This window comes from Salvia splendens, chromosome 17, assembly GCF_004379255.2.
Source record: "Salvia splendens isolate huo1 chromosome 17, SspV2, whole genome shotgun sequence".
Classification (NCBI taxonomy): domain Eukaryota; kingdom Viridiplantae; phylum Streptophyta; class Magnoliopsida; order Lamiales; family Lamiaceae; genus Salvia; species Salvia splendens.
Genome location: NC_056048.1, coordinates 4,351,250 through 4,366,945, shown reverse-complemented (window position 1 = coordinate 4,366,945; position 15,696 = coordinate 4,351,250). Strand labels below are relative to the sequence as shown.

The 15,696-nt window shown below is 40.8% G+C and overlaps 1 protein-coding gene across 1 annotated transcript; it reads right to left on the bottom strand.

Annotated features, from left to right (window-relative positions):
• Positions 1 to 12,444: 12,444 nt before the first annotated feature.
• On the bottom strand, positions 12,445 to 15,050 carry LOC121775043 (U-box domain-containing protein 4-like). Its single transcript, XM_042171996.1, has 2 exons — positions 13,627 to 15,050; positions 12,445 to 13,061 (listed from the first exon to the last, which is right to left on the bottom strand). The coding sequence occupies exons 1-2, from the start codon at positions 14,941 to 14,943 to the stop codon at positions 12,999 to 13,001; spliced, it is 1,380 nt and encodes a 459-aa protein (XP_042027930.1). The 5' UTR covers positions 14,944 to 15,050; the 3' UTR covers positions 12,445 to 12,998.
• Between the last annotated feature and the right edge of the window lie 646 nt (positions 15,051 to 15,696).

The window sequence follows — 15,696 nt, the reverse complement described above, 5'->3', positions numbered from 1 at the left end:
TGCTTCGTCCTTGCATGAAAGACCTGATTCTTTGCTAAATGAATAGCACTCTGGCTGTCAGAATATACTTCAAGTTGTTTCTGACCAACACCCAATTCTTTCAGCAACCCATGAAGCCAAATCGCCTCCTTCACAGCTTCAGTAATGGCCATGTACTCTGCCTCTGTCGTAGACAAAGCTACCGTTGACTGCAAGGTAGACTTCCAACTAATTGGCGCACTCGCTAAAGTGAACAAATAGCCCGTAGTAGATCTTCGCTTATCCAAATCACCAGCATAGTCGGAATCACAATATCCAACTGCAAAATGACCAAGTGATTTATCCTGCTCAAACAACAAACCAATATCTACAGTACCTTTGATATACCGCAGAATCCATTTCACAGCTTGCCAATGACCCTTTCCTGGATCATGCATGTATCTGCTCACAGTACCAACGGCCTGTGAAATGTCTGGTCTTGTACACACCATTGCATACATCAAGCTTCCAACTGTGTTAGCATAGGGAACCTTCGCCATATATTCTCGCTCATCTTCCGTATTTGGAGATAACTGAGAACTAAGTTTCAAATGAGGAGCAAGTGGGGTACTTACAGGTTTGGAATCATCATTTATACCAAAACGCTGTAGTACTTTGGTCAAATACTGCTTCTGTGTCAGCCAAAGCTTGCCTCCTTCTCTATCTCTTGTTATCTCCATGCCGAGAATCTTCTTGGCTTCCCCCAAATCCTTCATCTCGAACTCTTTACTCAACTGAGCCTTAAATCTGTCAATTTCAACTTGGCTCTTTGATGCTATCAGCATATCATCAACGTATAAGAGTAGGTAGATGTAGGAACCATCTTGAAGTCTGCGCAAATACACACAGTGGTCGTATTTGATTCTTGTGTACATCTGATCCTTCATAAACTTGTCAAAACCGTTTGTACCACTGTCTTGAAGACTGCTTCAATCCGTACAACGATTTGTTCAACTTGCAAACCCAATTTTCTTTACCAGCAACCTTGAATCCCTCCTGTTGGGTCATATAGATTTCCTCCTTCAAATCACCGTGTAAAAACGCGGTCTTCACATCAAGTTGAGCTAGCTCCAAATTCAACTGCGCTACTAAAGCCAACAAAATTCTAATTGAGGAATGTTTAACAACATGAGAAAATACCTCATTGTAATCAGTTCCCTCCTTCTGGGCGTAGCCTTTAGCTACCAATCTTGCTTTGTAGCGAACATCATCTTTGTCAGGAAATCCCTCTTTCTTTGCAAAAACCCATTTACATCCAATTGCCTTCTTGCCTTTCGGCAATGGCATCAGCTTCCACGTCTTGTTCTTCCGAAGAGATTGCATCTCTTCTTCCAAAGCACCTTTCCAACCATCGCTTTCTGAACTTTCAATAGCTTTCGAAAAGATACATGGAACATCATCAACAACTGGAAGCGCATATGCTACCATATCCGCAAATCGAGTAGGTTTCTTATTTTCCCGCCTCGTTCGCCTAACTGCAATTGGCTCTAATATATAAAAGTAGGACCCACATTCCACAAACTTTTTCAACTCACTTTTCATTATATTTCTTAAAACCCATGCCCGGTCAAAGTGTCCCAAATTATGTGGGACGGAGGGAGTAGAAAATAAAATACTAGTGTCTATGTGGTTCATTGTTTTAATTAAGTCAATAACAAAGTATCAAGGAATTACTATCGAAAGTCAAAATGGCTAAGGATCTGAAAAATAAAATAAGTGTTTATGTGGTATATTGTTTTAATTAATATATAATAGGGTCCTCTTATATTATTTATATCATCGTAATCCAAAATTAAGACCAAATCTACATCCTTAGAGCATCCACAACCGTGCTCTTGCCAGCGAGCACGGTTATGGGCCCGACGCCACTATTCATGCCTGCTCTCTGGCAAGAGCACAATACCCACAACTGTGCTCTTCCGCAAGGACGAGCACAATTCAATTTAAAATTCAATTAAACAAAAACATTTCCATAATATTAAAATTCATTTAAAAACCACAATAAATATTACAAATTACAAATAAAATAAAAAAAACATAATTAAAATCCTAAAAATTAAAAATTACATAATTAAAATATTAAAAATTAAAAATTACATAATTAAAATATTAAAAATTAAAAATTACATAATTAAACTCCTAAAAATTAAAAATTACATAATTATTGGCTAATATTACCCGAGGAAGACTACTCATCCGACGGCACTAACCTCAATTATTTTTGGAGACCTAATATCATGGTCTCGTGCGTTTGAAGTTGCGTGGGGTCATAGTTGACCTATCGGCCATATTGAGTTGGCCTAAGAGTATCCACAGCGAGTTGTTCGGGGGTGGAGGTGGCGCATAGGGATCAGGGGCAGATGGAGTCGCGGCGCGACGGCGGTCGGCCGCCGCCTTCTTCCTTCCTTGCAGTCGGCGTCGGGAACCACTTGGTCCGGCGTCGAGGCTACCCAAGTTAGCTCCGGCGAGTTGGCTAGCCACTTCTTCGGAGCCGGCGTCGGATAGGGATACCGACCTTGACCGTTTGGAGGAGCCGCTAGAGGAGGATGTTACGCATCCCATATACTTTGGGTGCGTCCGCGTATCCTGCCAAACGTTGAGGTACTTGAACGACTTGCCGTTCATGGATTGGTAGGTGCTCAGCGCGGCAGTGATGATGTCGACCTCGCTCCGGCCGCTCCCGTCATTCCGCGCCTCCTGGAGGAAATAGCCTTTGAACTTGCCAATTTCTTCGTTGGCTCGGCCGATGGAGTTGCGCACCATACTCTCCTTGCGCTCGATCGTTCACAGCGGCCGGTTTTCATTGTACGGGCGAGAGACGCGCCACCAAAAGTGATCGCCGGATTGGTTCGTGCCAACCACCGCATCTTCGGAGATTTCCAAGTACGCCTTGAACAATTTATCCATCTCCGCCGGAGTGTACGGTGTGCGGACACTGCGAGTAGGAGGAGGCGGAGTTTGGGAGGGGGCGGTCGACATAGGCTCCGGTGTCCACCCGTATCGCCCTTCGGAGGCACCTTGGTCGTCGATTGGGTATGGCCGGTAGCCACGCGGAACGCCCGAATCTTGGGTTTGAGGAGGGGCCGAATATTCCGTTTTCGGACTAGGAAACGGTTGTGAACCGAACCATTTGGGGTTCCAACCGTGAGAGGGCGGGTGGTCATCGCTTTTGCCGGACATTGTTATGTTGTAGGGTATGAGAGAATGAAGATGAAAATGGATATTGGAGAATGAAGATGAGAATTGTGTAGTTTGGTGTGAATTTTTGGGTGTGAAAGTGAGGGTATTTATAGATGAAAGTGTGTATTTTTGGGGGAAAAAATAAAAAAAATTAAAAAGTGGTAAAAAAACGGTAATAAACGGATATTTTTTTTGGGAAGTGAAAATTTTTTATTTTTATTTTTAATCGGTTTTTTTAATTAAAAACCGATTTTTAATTAAAAAAAATCAAAGGCAACGGCTATGCCGTTGCCCAATCGTCGCGCGCCACGTGTCCTGCTCGCTAGCACGGCGCGAGCGCTGCGGCAGCGAGACACGTCCGTGCCAGCGGCGCGGACGAACGCGGGTTGGGCCACCACCGTTGTGGATGCTCTTAGATTTTGAAATAAATGGATGAGATTAAACCTCACGAATTTCAATAAATAGTAGACAAAATATCAACAAATGAGTAAGGTCACCATTTAGTTAACATATTATAATTTTCGTGATTTTTTTTATATCAACATAGTGTATTACAAATATCAACACAATGACATGAAAAATCTCAACACAAGTATCAGAAAATATCAACACAAGTATCAGAAAATATCAACACAACTTTATTGATATTGTACATGCATTATATTGAGATTTTTTGATGCATTTATTATTGATAAAATCTGGTTATCAACATATAGCAAAATTGAAATAAAAATTATCAAATTTCATCATCCGAACGTCGTCAGAACATATGCAATTGAGATCTCATTAGAATCCTTATAAAATTACATTTGATTTGATATATTTTTTGCGAAAAAATAATTTAAATCAAGAGAGTTACGTAAATTTAAAGTGTTTTGATAATTTTAATAAGAGATAATTGACATTAATACCCTTTAATTTTATTTAATAATTATTTAAATTTAAAATATAATCTACTTGGCATTATATCAACCACTAGATCTCCTAATCTAATGGTTAAGAATTGATCTTAATTTTGGTTTGCTAATTAGTTAGCAATTGATCACCTCCCAGTATACTCTATATACATACACATGCATTATTCTTAAAAATAGGTATTATATGAAATTAAAGTGCAGTCAACTTACCTAATAAGTTGTACTTAAATTTTTTATATCCATTCCCATCCTTGTAATCATGACACATCTAATTTCTTATCAAAGCAAATCACAAGAACCTAATGTTTTATATGATCAAAATTCATAAGGTTCTAAAGAGTTAAAAGTTTGAATACAATGTAGACAGTAAATGCCAATAGATTCGCATCGAATTAAACAATAAAAATAACAAAACACATTGAAAAAAGATGGATTTGTTCAACTACCAGCAACAATAGAGTGGGGGCATTCAATAAATAAGAAAACATTAAGTAATATATATCAACCAAAGTCTGAAGAAAAGAAAACGATATATATGTCCTTGGGGATGGAGAATGTGGTGCATGAGTAGATGAGAAAACTTTCTTGTTTAGAGTAAAGTATTTTTGGGTCCAATCTACTTCAAAATTTGAAGATGGGAGTGATAATAAATAACTGCAAAATAGATGAGACGACGCTTGGATATTGAGACAACGCTGTTAAAGACAATAAAATGGAGTAAGAATTAGAAGTTGGTGTCCAAATTTCTCTTCCTCGATGAGATCGATGACTGAAGATTTGTCAGATGTTAGAAAATGGGTTGGGTGATTGAGTGATTCGAGTCATTCGACCATGTTCATTTCCCTCTTTGTTTGTTGTTGCTCTTTGCTGCTCTTCTGACGTCATCTTTGGTTTATGTGCTCGTGTTTCTACTGTTTTGGTTGACTCATTTACTTATTCATTTGGTCGACTCAAACCCTTTTTCCATATTGAAAAAAATGCTAATAAAATAGGAGTAATATATATCCGACATATATATAAACTAGAAGAATAGTTCTCACATAAAATAGAAATCATGCCAAACCCTTAAAAAACTCGTATGTGACCTTTTTTTGTAACAATGTATGCATACTATTGAGATAGCTATAAGTCTGTAACAAATTGATTTATAATTCAATGCTTTGTGAAAACTTTGAATTAATTTACTTGAAAACCCCCCTACTTGATTTTTTTGTTCGAAGAAAATTACACTACTAAATTTTAAAAATAAAAAAATTTGGGAGGGTGGGGTGCATTTTAGCCCTTGCACAAAAATGTGGACACACTGTAATTTCCAAATTCATCTCCAAAATTTATCACCATTTCAAGATGACCCAATTGGCATATCATAAGAGCATCCACAACCGTGCTCTTGCCAGCGGCACGGTTGTGGGCCCGGGCGGTACTATTCATGCCTGCTCTCTGGCAAGAGCACAACACCCACAACTGTGCTCTTCCGCAAGGACGAGCACAATTAATATAAAATTCAATTACACAAAAACATTTCCATAATATTAAAATTCATTTAAAACCCACAATAAATATTACAAATGACAAATAAAATTAAACATTGCATAATTAAAATCCTAAAAATTAAAAATTACATAATTAAAATCCTAAAAATTAAAAATTACATAATTAAAATCCTAAAAATTAAAAATGACACTACTCGTTGCCGAATTTCGCCCACATGTGGTTGATTAGGTCTTCTTGTAGTTGATTGTGGATTCGAGTATCGCGCATTGTGTGTCTTGTCTCGATCCTCTGGCCAACCGTCGTATGCTCGCCTCGGCGTAGGGGAGACCTCGCTGTTGAGCTTCCGGCTTCGTCCTCGTCGTAGAAGCTAGCAGCCCTCGGCCCTTCGTCGGCTATAATCATGTTGTGTAATATAATACACGTGAACATGATGTCGGCGATATTATTCACGTACCACAGCCGAGCCGGGGCCTTCACAATGTTGAATCGAGCTTGAAGGACCCCGAAGGCTCTTTCGACATCTTTCCGCGCTGACTCTTGACGCTGCGCAAAAAGAACCCGTCTCGGGTCGTGCGGGTTGTGGAGCGTCTTCACGAACGTCGACCACCTTGGGTAGATACCATCGGCGAGATAGTAACCCATGCGGTATATATTTCCGTTGATGGTGAAGTCGATCGCCGGTGCTACACCATTCATCACATCATTGAAGAGTGGTGACGAATATAGCACATTCAAGTCGTTGTTGGATCCAGCAACGCCGAAATATGCATGCCAAATCCATAGGCGGTAGTCGGCGACCGCCTCAAGGTAGTCTGCCGGAAACCGCGGCTGGTCGGCAAAGTAGTCGGCAACGAGCCTTTCGTGGGCTCCCTCCCGGTCACGATGGATGTACCGTCGATTTGATCTGGTTCGTTGAGGAGGAGGAGCAGGGGTATTCGCCGCGACATATGCTTCGTAAGCGGCACGATGTTGTTCGTAGTATTCTTGTTCTTCGCGTTCCGCTTCCGCCATAATATGGGTGAAATCCATTTGAGATTTTGAGTGGGGGATGAATGTGTTGATAGTTTGTATGAGAATTATGAATGAGAGATGAATGAGAGATGATTTGATGTGATAAATGGATGATGAATGTGTGTATTTATAGATGATTTTGGGGAAAAAAAAAATAAAAAAAAATCAAAAAAATTCAGAAAAAACGGGAAAAAAACGGCCATATTTTTGGGATTTGGAAAATATTTTTTTTTATTTTTTAGCATTATTTATAATTAAATACCGATTTTAAAAAAAAAAAAAAAAAAAAAAGTTTAAACACAACGGCTATGCCGTTGACGAATGGAAGCGCGCCACGTGTGCGTCCGCTGGCACGGACGTGCTCGATACATCGAGCAGCGTCGTGCCAGCGGCGCGGCTGCAGCGGCGGCGGTCCTGCGCCTTGCCAACGGCGCGGACGACGGTGGCGTCTTTCGCCACCGCTGCGGATGCTCTAAGAAGTTATGGAGGCATATCATAAAATGTTTATATATTTTTGTAACTTACAAAATTGTATAACACACTTCACGCTATGAGAGCATCCACTACGCTGTCCTCCCACCGTCCCATAAACTACTATTTGAGGGTCCCACTGTACTTTATTCCTCCATCCCTTAACTAAGGGACGGAACTTGCAACGCTCCGTCCCTTAACCGTCCCTTAAATTACTATTCATTCAATTTCATTTTTTATTTTTTTCCAACACAATTCAATTAAATCAAACACACTTCATTAAAATTAAAATAACATTACAACATAAAATAAAAATACAACTTAAAATTTAAAAAAAACATAATTAAAATCTTAAAAAAATAAAAATGACATAATTTAAAATACAATTTTATATGGACATCCTTGAATGTTTTATGTTTCACTTTCGATGTGGGACAAAATCATTCTTGGATGTCTCTATAAAAGAGAAACAACCAAGAATGATTTTGTCCCACATCGAAAGTGAAACATAAAACATTCAAGGATGTCTCTATAAAAGAAGAACAACCAAGAATGATTTTATCCCACATCGAAAGTGAAACATAAAACATTCAAAGTTGTCTCTATAAAAGAGAAGCAACCAAGAGTCTCTATAAAAGAGAAGCAACCAAGAATGACTTTGTCCCACATCGAAAGTGGAACATAAAAATTCAAGGTTGTCTTTATAAAAGAGAAGCAACCAAGAATGACTTTGTCCCACATCGAAAGTGGAACATAAAACATTCAAGGTCGTCTCTATAAAAGAGAAGCAACCAAGAATGACTTTGTCCCACATCGAAAGTGGAACATAAAACATTCAAGGTTGTCTCTATAAAAGAGAAGCAACCAAGAATGAGTTTCATAAATTCGCAAGCCCATCAAATATATGTGGCTATTACGAATTTCTTGTATTTATTTATTTGTAACAATTGTTTTTAAATATAAAAATAATTTTTATAAATAAAAAGTTTTTTTTTTAATTCGATTTTTTTAAAAAAAATATTGATTTATTGCGTCAGCGTGACGACGCCCACTCGCGGGCCGGCGAGTGGGCGTCACGCATGGCGCAGGGGGCGTGCCACGGCGCGTGGCGTGACAGCCCGTCCCGTGTCTCGCAGGCACGGGCCGCGGGACGGGACGGCGTGTCGCAACGCGTCGCGCGAGCGTTCCGTCCCTCCGCGACGGAACGCGGGACGGTGGCGCGCCACATAGTGGACGCCTTGAGTTCTTTTTCATTTCTTTTCATTTTTTTATTGTGAAGATTTTATTTCCCTTCTTTTTATTCTGTTTCAATTATGCTGCAATCGTTAATTTCCGACTGATCAAGAGCCCAATGGATTAACTTAGATCTAAGAGCCTTTGATATTTAGAGTTCAATTATAATTTTATACAGTAAATAGTAAAGAATCTCAAAAAAATCTTAATTGGAGTGTTCAAATTTATTTGCTTCTATCAAAATAGTCAATCAAAATAGTAAGTAATTTTGTTGGGTGGCCTTTATCTTGGGGCACTTTGAAACTTCTTTCAGTTGTTGCTCTATAGTGGGGCACTTTGAAACTTCTATTAGCTGTCGCTCTATAGTGAAGAGGGTACGTGGATTGCTCCAGGATTTCGATTTTGTGGCTCTGCAACATGTGCATCGAGAAGCGAACTTTGCTGTTGATTTTCTATCGCAGTATGCTTATTCTTATCATAGAGATGTTCATGAGCTCAAGGTCACTCCGACGGGGCTCCATAGCTGATTGCTGCATGACAGATTAGATGTTGCTTATATTCGTTTATTTTGTCTTTGTATTCGGGCTTTGCCCACTTTTCTTGCCCAAACTCAAGAAAATTCAGACTTGTGATGTGGACCTCGACTCGACCACTAGCATCGTTTGAGAAAATGCCATATGGAGTGGGCCGAAGTTGTGAGTGGAATTAGAATGTTTGGCCCAATTAATATGAAGTTGATTACGAATAAAGTGCTAGGCATAGACTTGCATTATTTACAATTAATATCAACATATGGTCGAGCTGAGCGTTATTAACTAAAGTTATGTGAGCTAAATGATAGTACAATCACAAATTTAATGAGAACATAAATATCTCAAATAAAACCAGCATCGAACAAATATTAAGATTCATAATGAAACAATAATCCACTGTATTTGATGTAATTATTAAAAGTTACATTCCACTAGTACTAATTTACTATATAAAATTATAAAGTATGGACTTAAGTTCTACTAACTTTTTTCCACTAACTTTTTTTATATTTTTTAAAACTCGTGAACAGAGTGACACAGTGTGCCGTTTATTCATGGAGAGGAGTAGTATCGCAGAAAATGATTATTGATTAATGATTATTTCATGACAGGTTCAACCCATAAAGTTAAATATCCAAAGCCCGAGAAATATGGTTAGCCCAACTCCCACAATATATATTCCAGCCCACTTTAAGCCCTCCTAAATACACCGACACTTTCTTAAACAACCAATAAAAACCACGCAGACGGAACAACAAATAACAGTAAATAAAAAGGGATATTGGTTTAAAATTCATAAATTTTGAACGAATTCTCTAGTATTTTTCACAAATTTTAAAAGTGATATTCCCCCGGTTCCATAAAAATATAAACTCTATTCATTTTAAATCGTCCCATAAGAATAGTTCATTCTATTTTTTGGAACTTTTTTTTATCTTTGATAAATGGACCTCGTTCTTCACTATCAACACTATAATTACTTTTTTTTAACCCTCTTACTTACCAATTGTACATTTAAATGTGTGCCGTTCTAAATATTCATATTTTATGGGACGGATGGAGAATTAAAAATCAGAGCATCCACAATGGATGCCCGATCTCGCGCCCGATCGTCGAGATTGGGCTCGAGCGTCCTCGGGCATCCATTGCGAGAGAGACAACCGAAAGATCGATCGATCGGGCGCTGCAATGCGCCCATTGCAGCGCCCGAGCCCGACTACGTGTTTTCCTTTTTTAATTTTTTTTTTATTTTCTATCTATAAATATACCTTATTTTCACTCATTTCTCACACAACTCTAACAAACTCTCACACATCTCTCAACCCTCACACAGCATCTCTCCATTCCAATATCTCTCTTTCACTCACTTTTCCAAAATGTTTCCCGGAGAAGATATAAGTCGGGCTATGGAACGCGCAATGTTTGCTTTCGGGAACCAGATTCTCACAGGTATTCGTGCAATACAAAAGCAAGAGCAGGCCGAAGAGCAAGTTCCGAGGCCCATCCGTCTGTCGAGAGCATGACCTAGCTCATCAACGTCTGTTTGAGGACTACTTCGCTGTGAGCCCCGGTGGGGACCGACGGTTTTTTCGCCGATGGTTTAGGATGCGGCGAGAACTGTTTCTCCGCAGTGTTCACGCGATGGAGGCGTGCGATGAGTACTTCTAGCAGCGGCAAGATGCGGCCCACAGAAACAGTCTATCCCCGTTCACGAAGTGCACGGTTGCGCTTCGTCAAGTGGCATACGGCACCACGGTGGACATGTTCGACGAGTATCTTCATGTCGGGGATACAACTGGCCGGGAGTGCCTGGTAAAATTTTGTGAGGGCATGATAGACGCCTTCGGCGCCACATATTTGCGCAAGTCGAATGCCGAAGATTGCCAGTTCTTGATAGGGATGCACGATAGGGTGCACGACTTTTCTGGAATGTTAGGGAGCATTGATTGTATGCACTGGGTGTGGAAAAATTGTCCGGCGGCGTGGAGAGGCCAATTCACCAGTGGGTATAAGGGTACCCATCCGACGATGATCCTTGAAGCCATCGTTGACCACCGTCTTTGGATTTGGCATGCTCACTTGGGCGTGGCGGGGTAAAACAACGACATTAACGTGTTGAACACGTCGAGTCTCTTCACCGAGCAATGCAACGGAAACAGTCTGGTTATCCAGTTCACTGCCAACGGACGGAAGCATCATATGGGCTACTACTTAGTCGATGGCATATACCCGAGATGGTCAGTTTTCTTGAAGATGATCTCCTGCCCAACGGATGCGAAGAGAGCCCTTTTTGCACAGCGGCAAGAGTCTGCACAGAAGGACGTGGAGCGAGGATTCGGTGCGCTTCAAGCACGTTGGGCAATAGTGAAAGGTCCGGCTCGTTCCTGGTACATGCATCATATCGTCAATGTCATGTACGTGCATCATCTTGCACAACATGATTATTCATGATTATTCATGCAACCCCGCCAGTCATTCGAGGTTTACCCTATGGAGTCAGTGAGATATTACAAGCTCGGGAGAACATGTGCAACCGACAAGCTCATCTTCAACTCATGAAAGAAGTTTGGACACGTAGTGGGCATTGAAATTGTATCTCTTTTTAAATATTTTCGTTGTATTTTTTTTAAAAAAAATAAGTAATGCATGTTTTTGGCTAGCTCTTTAATTTAGAGTATAATTTTATTATTTTTAATGTGTAAACATTAAAAAATAATATTAAAATTAAAATGAAAAATGGATAATTAATAAGGCACCTACTAGGGCCAAACCATTACAGAAAGAATGGGCATGCTGATGTAGCAACCACTAGGACATCCATTGTGTATGTTCTCGCAAATTTTTGGAGTACATTTCTCTCAACCAGACTCACTCATAGAAAATTTTTGGTTGACTTTGATTCTACATAGCTAGTAATGAAATCTATGTTGCTTAGTCTATATTATGAATAAAATGATGTCATTTTAACTCCTAATTGTTGAATACAATGTTGAATAATTAAAAATGCCTCGTAGATCTATTAAATTTGAAGAATGAACCGCCGTAAGAAGTTGATACCAAACTTAAAATTTAAAATTTTAAGATCATTTTTAAAATTCATGAAAATTACTGAAAATCGCCCAAAATTTATGATTTTTTAGCAATACCCCAAAAAGATACTGCCTAGGAATACAAAAATGGGCTGTCCAAACAGCAAGACAAAATATACCAGCTCTGCCAGCTAAGGCCACAGTAACAAGATCAAGAAAAAAGAAAAAGAGACTCATAGAGAGAGAGAGAGAGAGAGAGAGAGAGAGAGAGAGAGAGAGAGATTCACCACCAAACTACATAATCTGTGTGTGGGTTCAGTGGCAGGTTGGCTGGACCTATCATGGTTAAGTTTTACTCCAACAATTGCATGTTGTGGTAGGCCCTTCACACACTAGGTGGTGGAGCAACTTTACACCAAAGCTTCAGCCCCACCTCCATACTTATGTTTCAATCCTACTCCACATCACTCTTCCATACATTTCCATGTCCAATTTAGATTAAACACCACCTTAACACTCAGGTGAAAGTGAAATACTACTAACTAGTGCAACTTGGCAAGCTAAAGAATCTTGTATTCAAGATATTATTCATATCAATACAGAGCAAGTAGCAAAACGAATGGGCACCGAGATATAATAGCATTCTATCCCACATATATATAAAACGAAGCCCCCAAAAATACAACACCGAGATATCATAACAAATTACTAACACTATATCCGAACAAGACTACGTTCACCCAACAAAACCAAGGATGATGACCTGAATTCTCACTAAGCAAGCTAAGAAACAGCTTCTCCCCTCAAAAAAAACAAAACAAAACGGCGGGAGTCAGAAAAGGAAAGGATCACCCGATCAGGGTGAAGACCTCCCCAGAAAAGAACCAGTCAAACAAACACAGAATACTACTACTGAGGTCAGCTGCTTATCACTAACTAGTAGCTTCTTAATTTTTTTCTTTTTTTCTAGAGTTTTTTTCCCTTCACAAAACCTCAAATTACTCGAGTACTCTCTGTACAAGTCCAAGTAAACACTTGCTATATACAGCCAACAGCAAGCTATCAAGAAATCATAGTACAATAATAAATCATCTATTATACCTCTCCCCCTTCTATGGACTTGAAGAAGAAGCTTCATGTCTTTGTTCTCTTAAGTACCCAAGAAGCCTTTCAGCCTGAAAAAAATTAAGACCGAGTAAGTTACAACCGGATGATGACATATAGGAGAAAAATTGCAGCTTTTAATATAAATACACGCAAAATGAACAAAAGCAACATTTGAGCAGTTATTGATCCTCTAAATAATGCAAAAATGAGATGCCTAGACTATCAGTGATGCAATTATATAAATCCAAACAATCAAGATTAGCATCAAAACATCAATATCAAGCCACTGATCATTTGGAGAGAAAGATTATGACAAAGTGCAATTATTGTGAGCAAGTGGTGCACCCTTTTTTATCATAAATTCAAATATCATCGACATAAAATATGCAATTTGCATTATCATCTATGTCCCCTCGCTTTCAGAATCATTCTTAATAATTAGGATAATTTTGTAGCAGTATTTGACACAATAAATTACACGTTCAAAAGGATTTGGGACTTGGGAGCAATCTAAGTGTAGTAAAACAAATATTAGGGAAATTATGTTTGAAATTATAGCACAATTAATCAAGAAAACAGTGATCTAACAAAGTTTCCAATGTAAAGAAATCATGAACAGAAAAATCGACGAACCTTATGCTTAGCTTTAGCCGTCCCATTCTGCGAAAGCGCCACCAACGGCGGAATGCCTCCTTCTCTGACAAGCAATCCCCTGTTTCTAACACTGTCGGCGCAAAGCTGGAGAAGAGTCAGCACAGCAAACTCCTTCCCTTTGTTGCTCCCATCCTCAATCGACTCCACCAACGCCGGGATCCCGCCTTCTTCAATGATCGCCTCTTGCCCTACCTCAATCCCCGCCAAGCTGCTCAAAACCACCATAGCCTTCTCCGCCAATCCAGTCCCCTGTTCAGCCACCAGCCCCACCAGCGGCCTGACCACACCGGCGCTCACCGCTCTCTCCTTATTCAACGGAACAGAGCACAGCTTGTACAGCGTCGTGAGCGCGTCCTTTTTCCCCCTCACCGAGCCGTTTATCAGCAGCGCAACCAGCGGCGGGATCGCGCCGCAAGCTCCAATCGAGAGCTTGTACTCGTCGACCAGAGCCAGACTCAGCAGCGCGCAAGCCGCGTTCTGCTTCGACACCTCGGTGCCTGTTTTCAAAACATAAATTAGGGATTTCACAGCGCCGGCTCTGGTTATCACGCTCTTGTTGCCGTCGTGGAGGGAGAGATTAAGCAGCGCCGTCACCGCGTGTTCCTGCGCGGTAGGGTCAGAGCAATTGAGAAGAGGAATCAGAGCTGGAACCGCGCCGGATTCCCCAATTAAAACACGATTATCAGCGCGATTCTTCGCCAATAACCGTAATTTCGCCGCCGCAGACCTCTTCACCGCAATTGAAGAAGACTGCAACCCGTCGACGCAGAGCTTGACCGTTGGTTGGAGATCTTCCGGCGAGATGCTCTCGATAATCTCCGTCGAAAACGTCTCTCTCTGTAGAAATCCGTAGCAAGGCTCCTGCTCATGCTCAGAGCTCGTGACCTCATCAACAGCCGGATCCGGTACACTCGCGAGGCGCTGAAGCTCGCCGGAGATATCGCTGGAGCACGCCGAAAAATCGCTGAACGCGTGAGATATGTCTAGCATATCGTCGAAATCCTCCGAGGACGGGCTCTTCGAATCGGTAGACGACTTACTAGCAAGCTCGCCGAGGCGCAGGTCGATAACGGAGTCGGTGAGATTCTCAGATAAATTAGGCGATTTTTCACACACCGGAACGGATTGATCGGTGTTGAAGATGGTGGAGCGGATTGTGCGCATGGATCGCCCCATGGAGCGGCTTATCTTAGCGGAGGACGGCGGCGGAGTGTAGTAATAGTAAGGCCTCGCTTGGTTGTAGTTGAAGCGAGCATTGATGTTTGGATTGGAGTGTGAATCGCCTATGGAGACCATGGTGAGTGAGTAGAGTTTGGTTTTAGAAGGATGAAGGAATTTTCATGGGGGATTGTAGTGAGAGAAAGTAGCTCTGGAAGTTGATAGTAATGGCGGATTTATAGATGAAGAGGAGGGATAGTATATTAATAATTAGATTTTTCAATAATTAAAGAAAATGATTTTTAATTAATTTATTTGTTTGTGTTTGGAAATCTGAGCTGAGGGGAGAGTGGATTTAGCGGGTGAGACCATCCACAACGGGTGTCGCCGGCGTCTCGCGTCTCAGCGAGACGAGACCCCGGCGAGACGCGTTGCAGCCTCCATCTCGTCCCGTCTCGTCGCGCGTCTCGTCGCGCGTCTCGCCTCGGCGAGCCACGAGACGAGCTGTCTCGCCACTCGCCTAGGCGACGTGGCGCAGCCCGGCGTCGTGCGTGACGCCCACTCGCTGGCCCGCGAGTGGGCGTCGTCACGTGCTGACGCAATAAATATTTTTTTTTAAAAAAATTCGAATTTAAATAAAAAAAAAATTTTTGTAACGGTATTATTACCGTTTTTTTGTTTTTTTTTATGTTTTTTTTGTTTTTTATTAAATTTTTTACTCTATAAATACTCCTAAACCCATCCCCATTTACACACAACTACACATCTATTCTTCCTATCATCTAAATTTTCTCTCAAATTTTCGCTGAAATTTTCATAACCCAACTCAAGATGTCCGGCGACGGCGAGGGCAACTATGGCGGCTCCGGCTCCGGCGGGTGGGATCTCAAC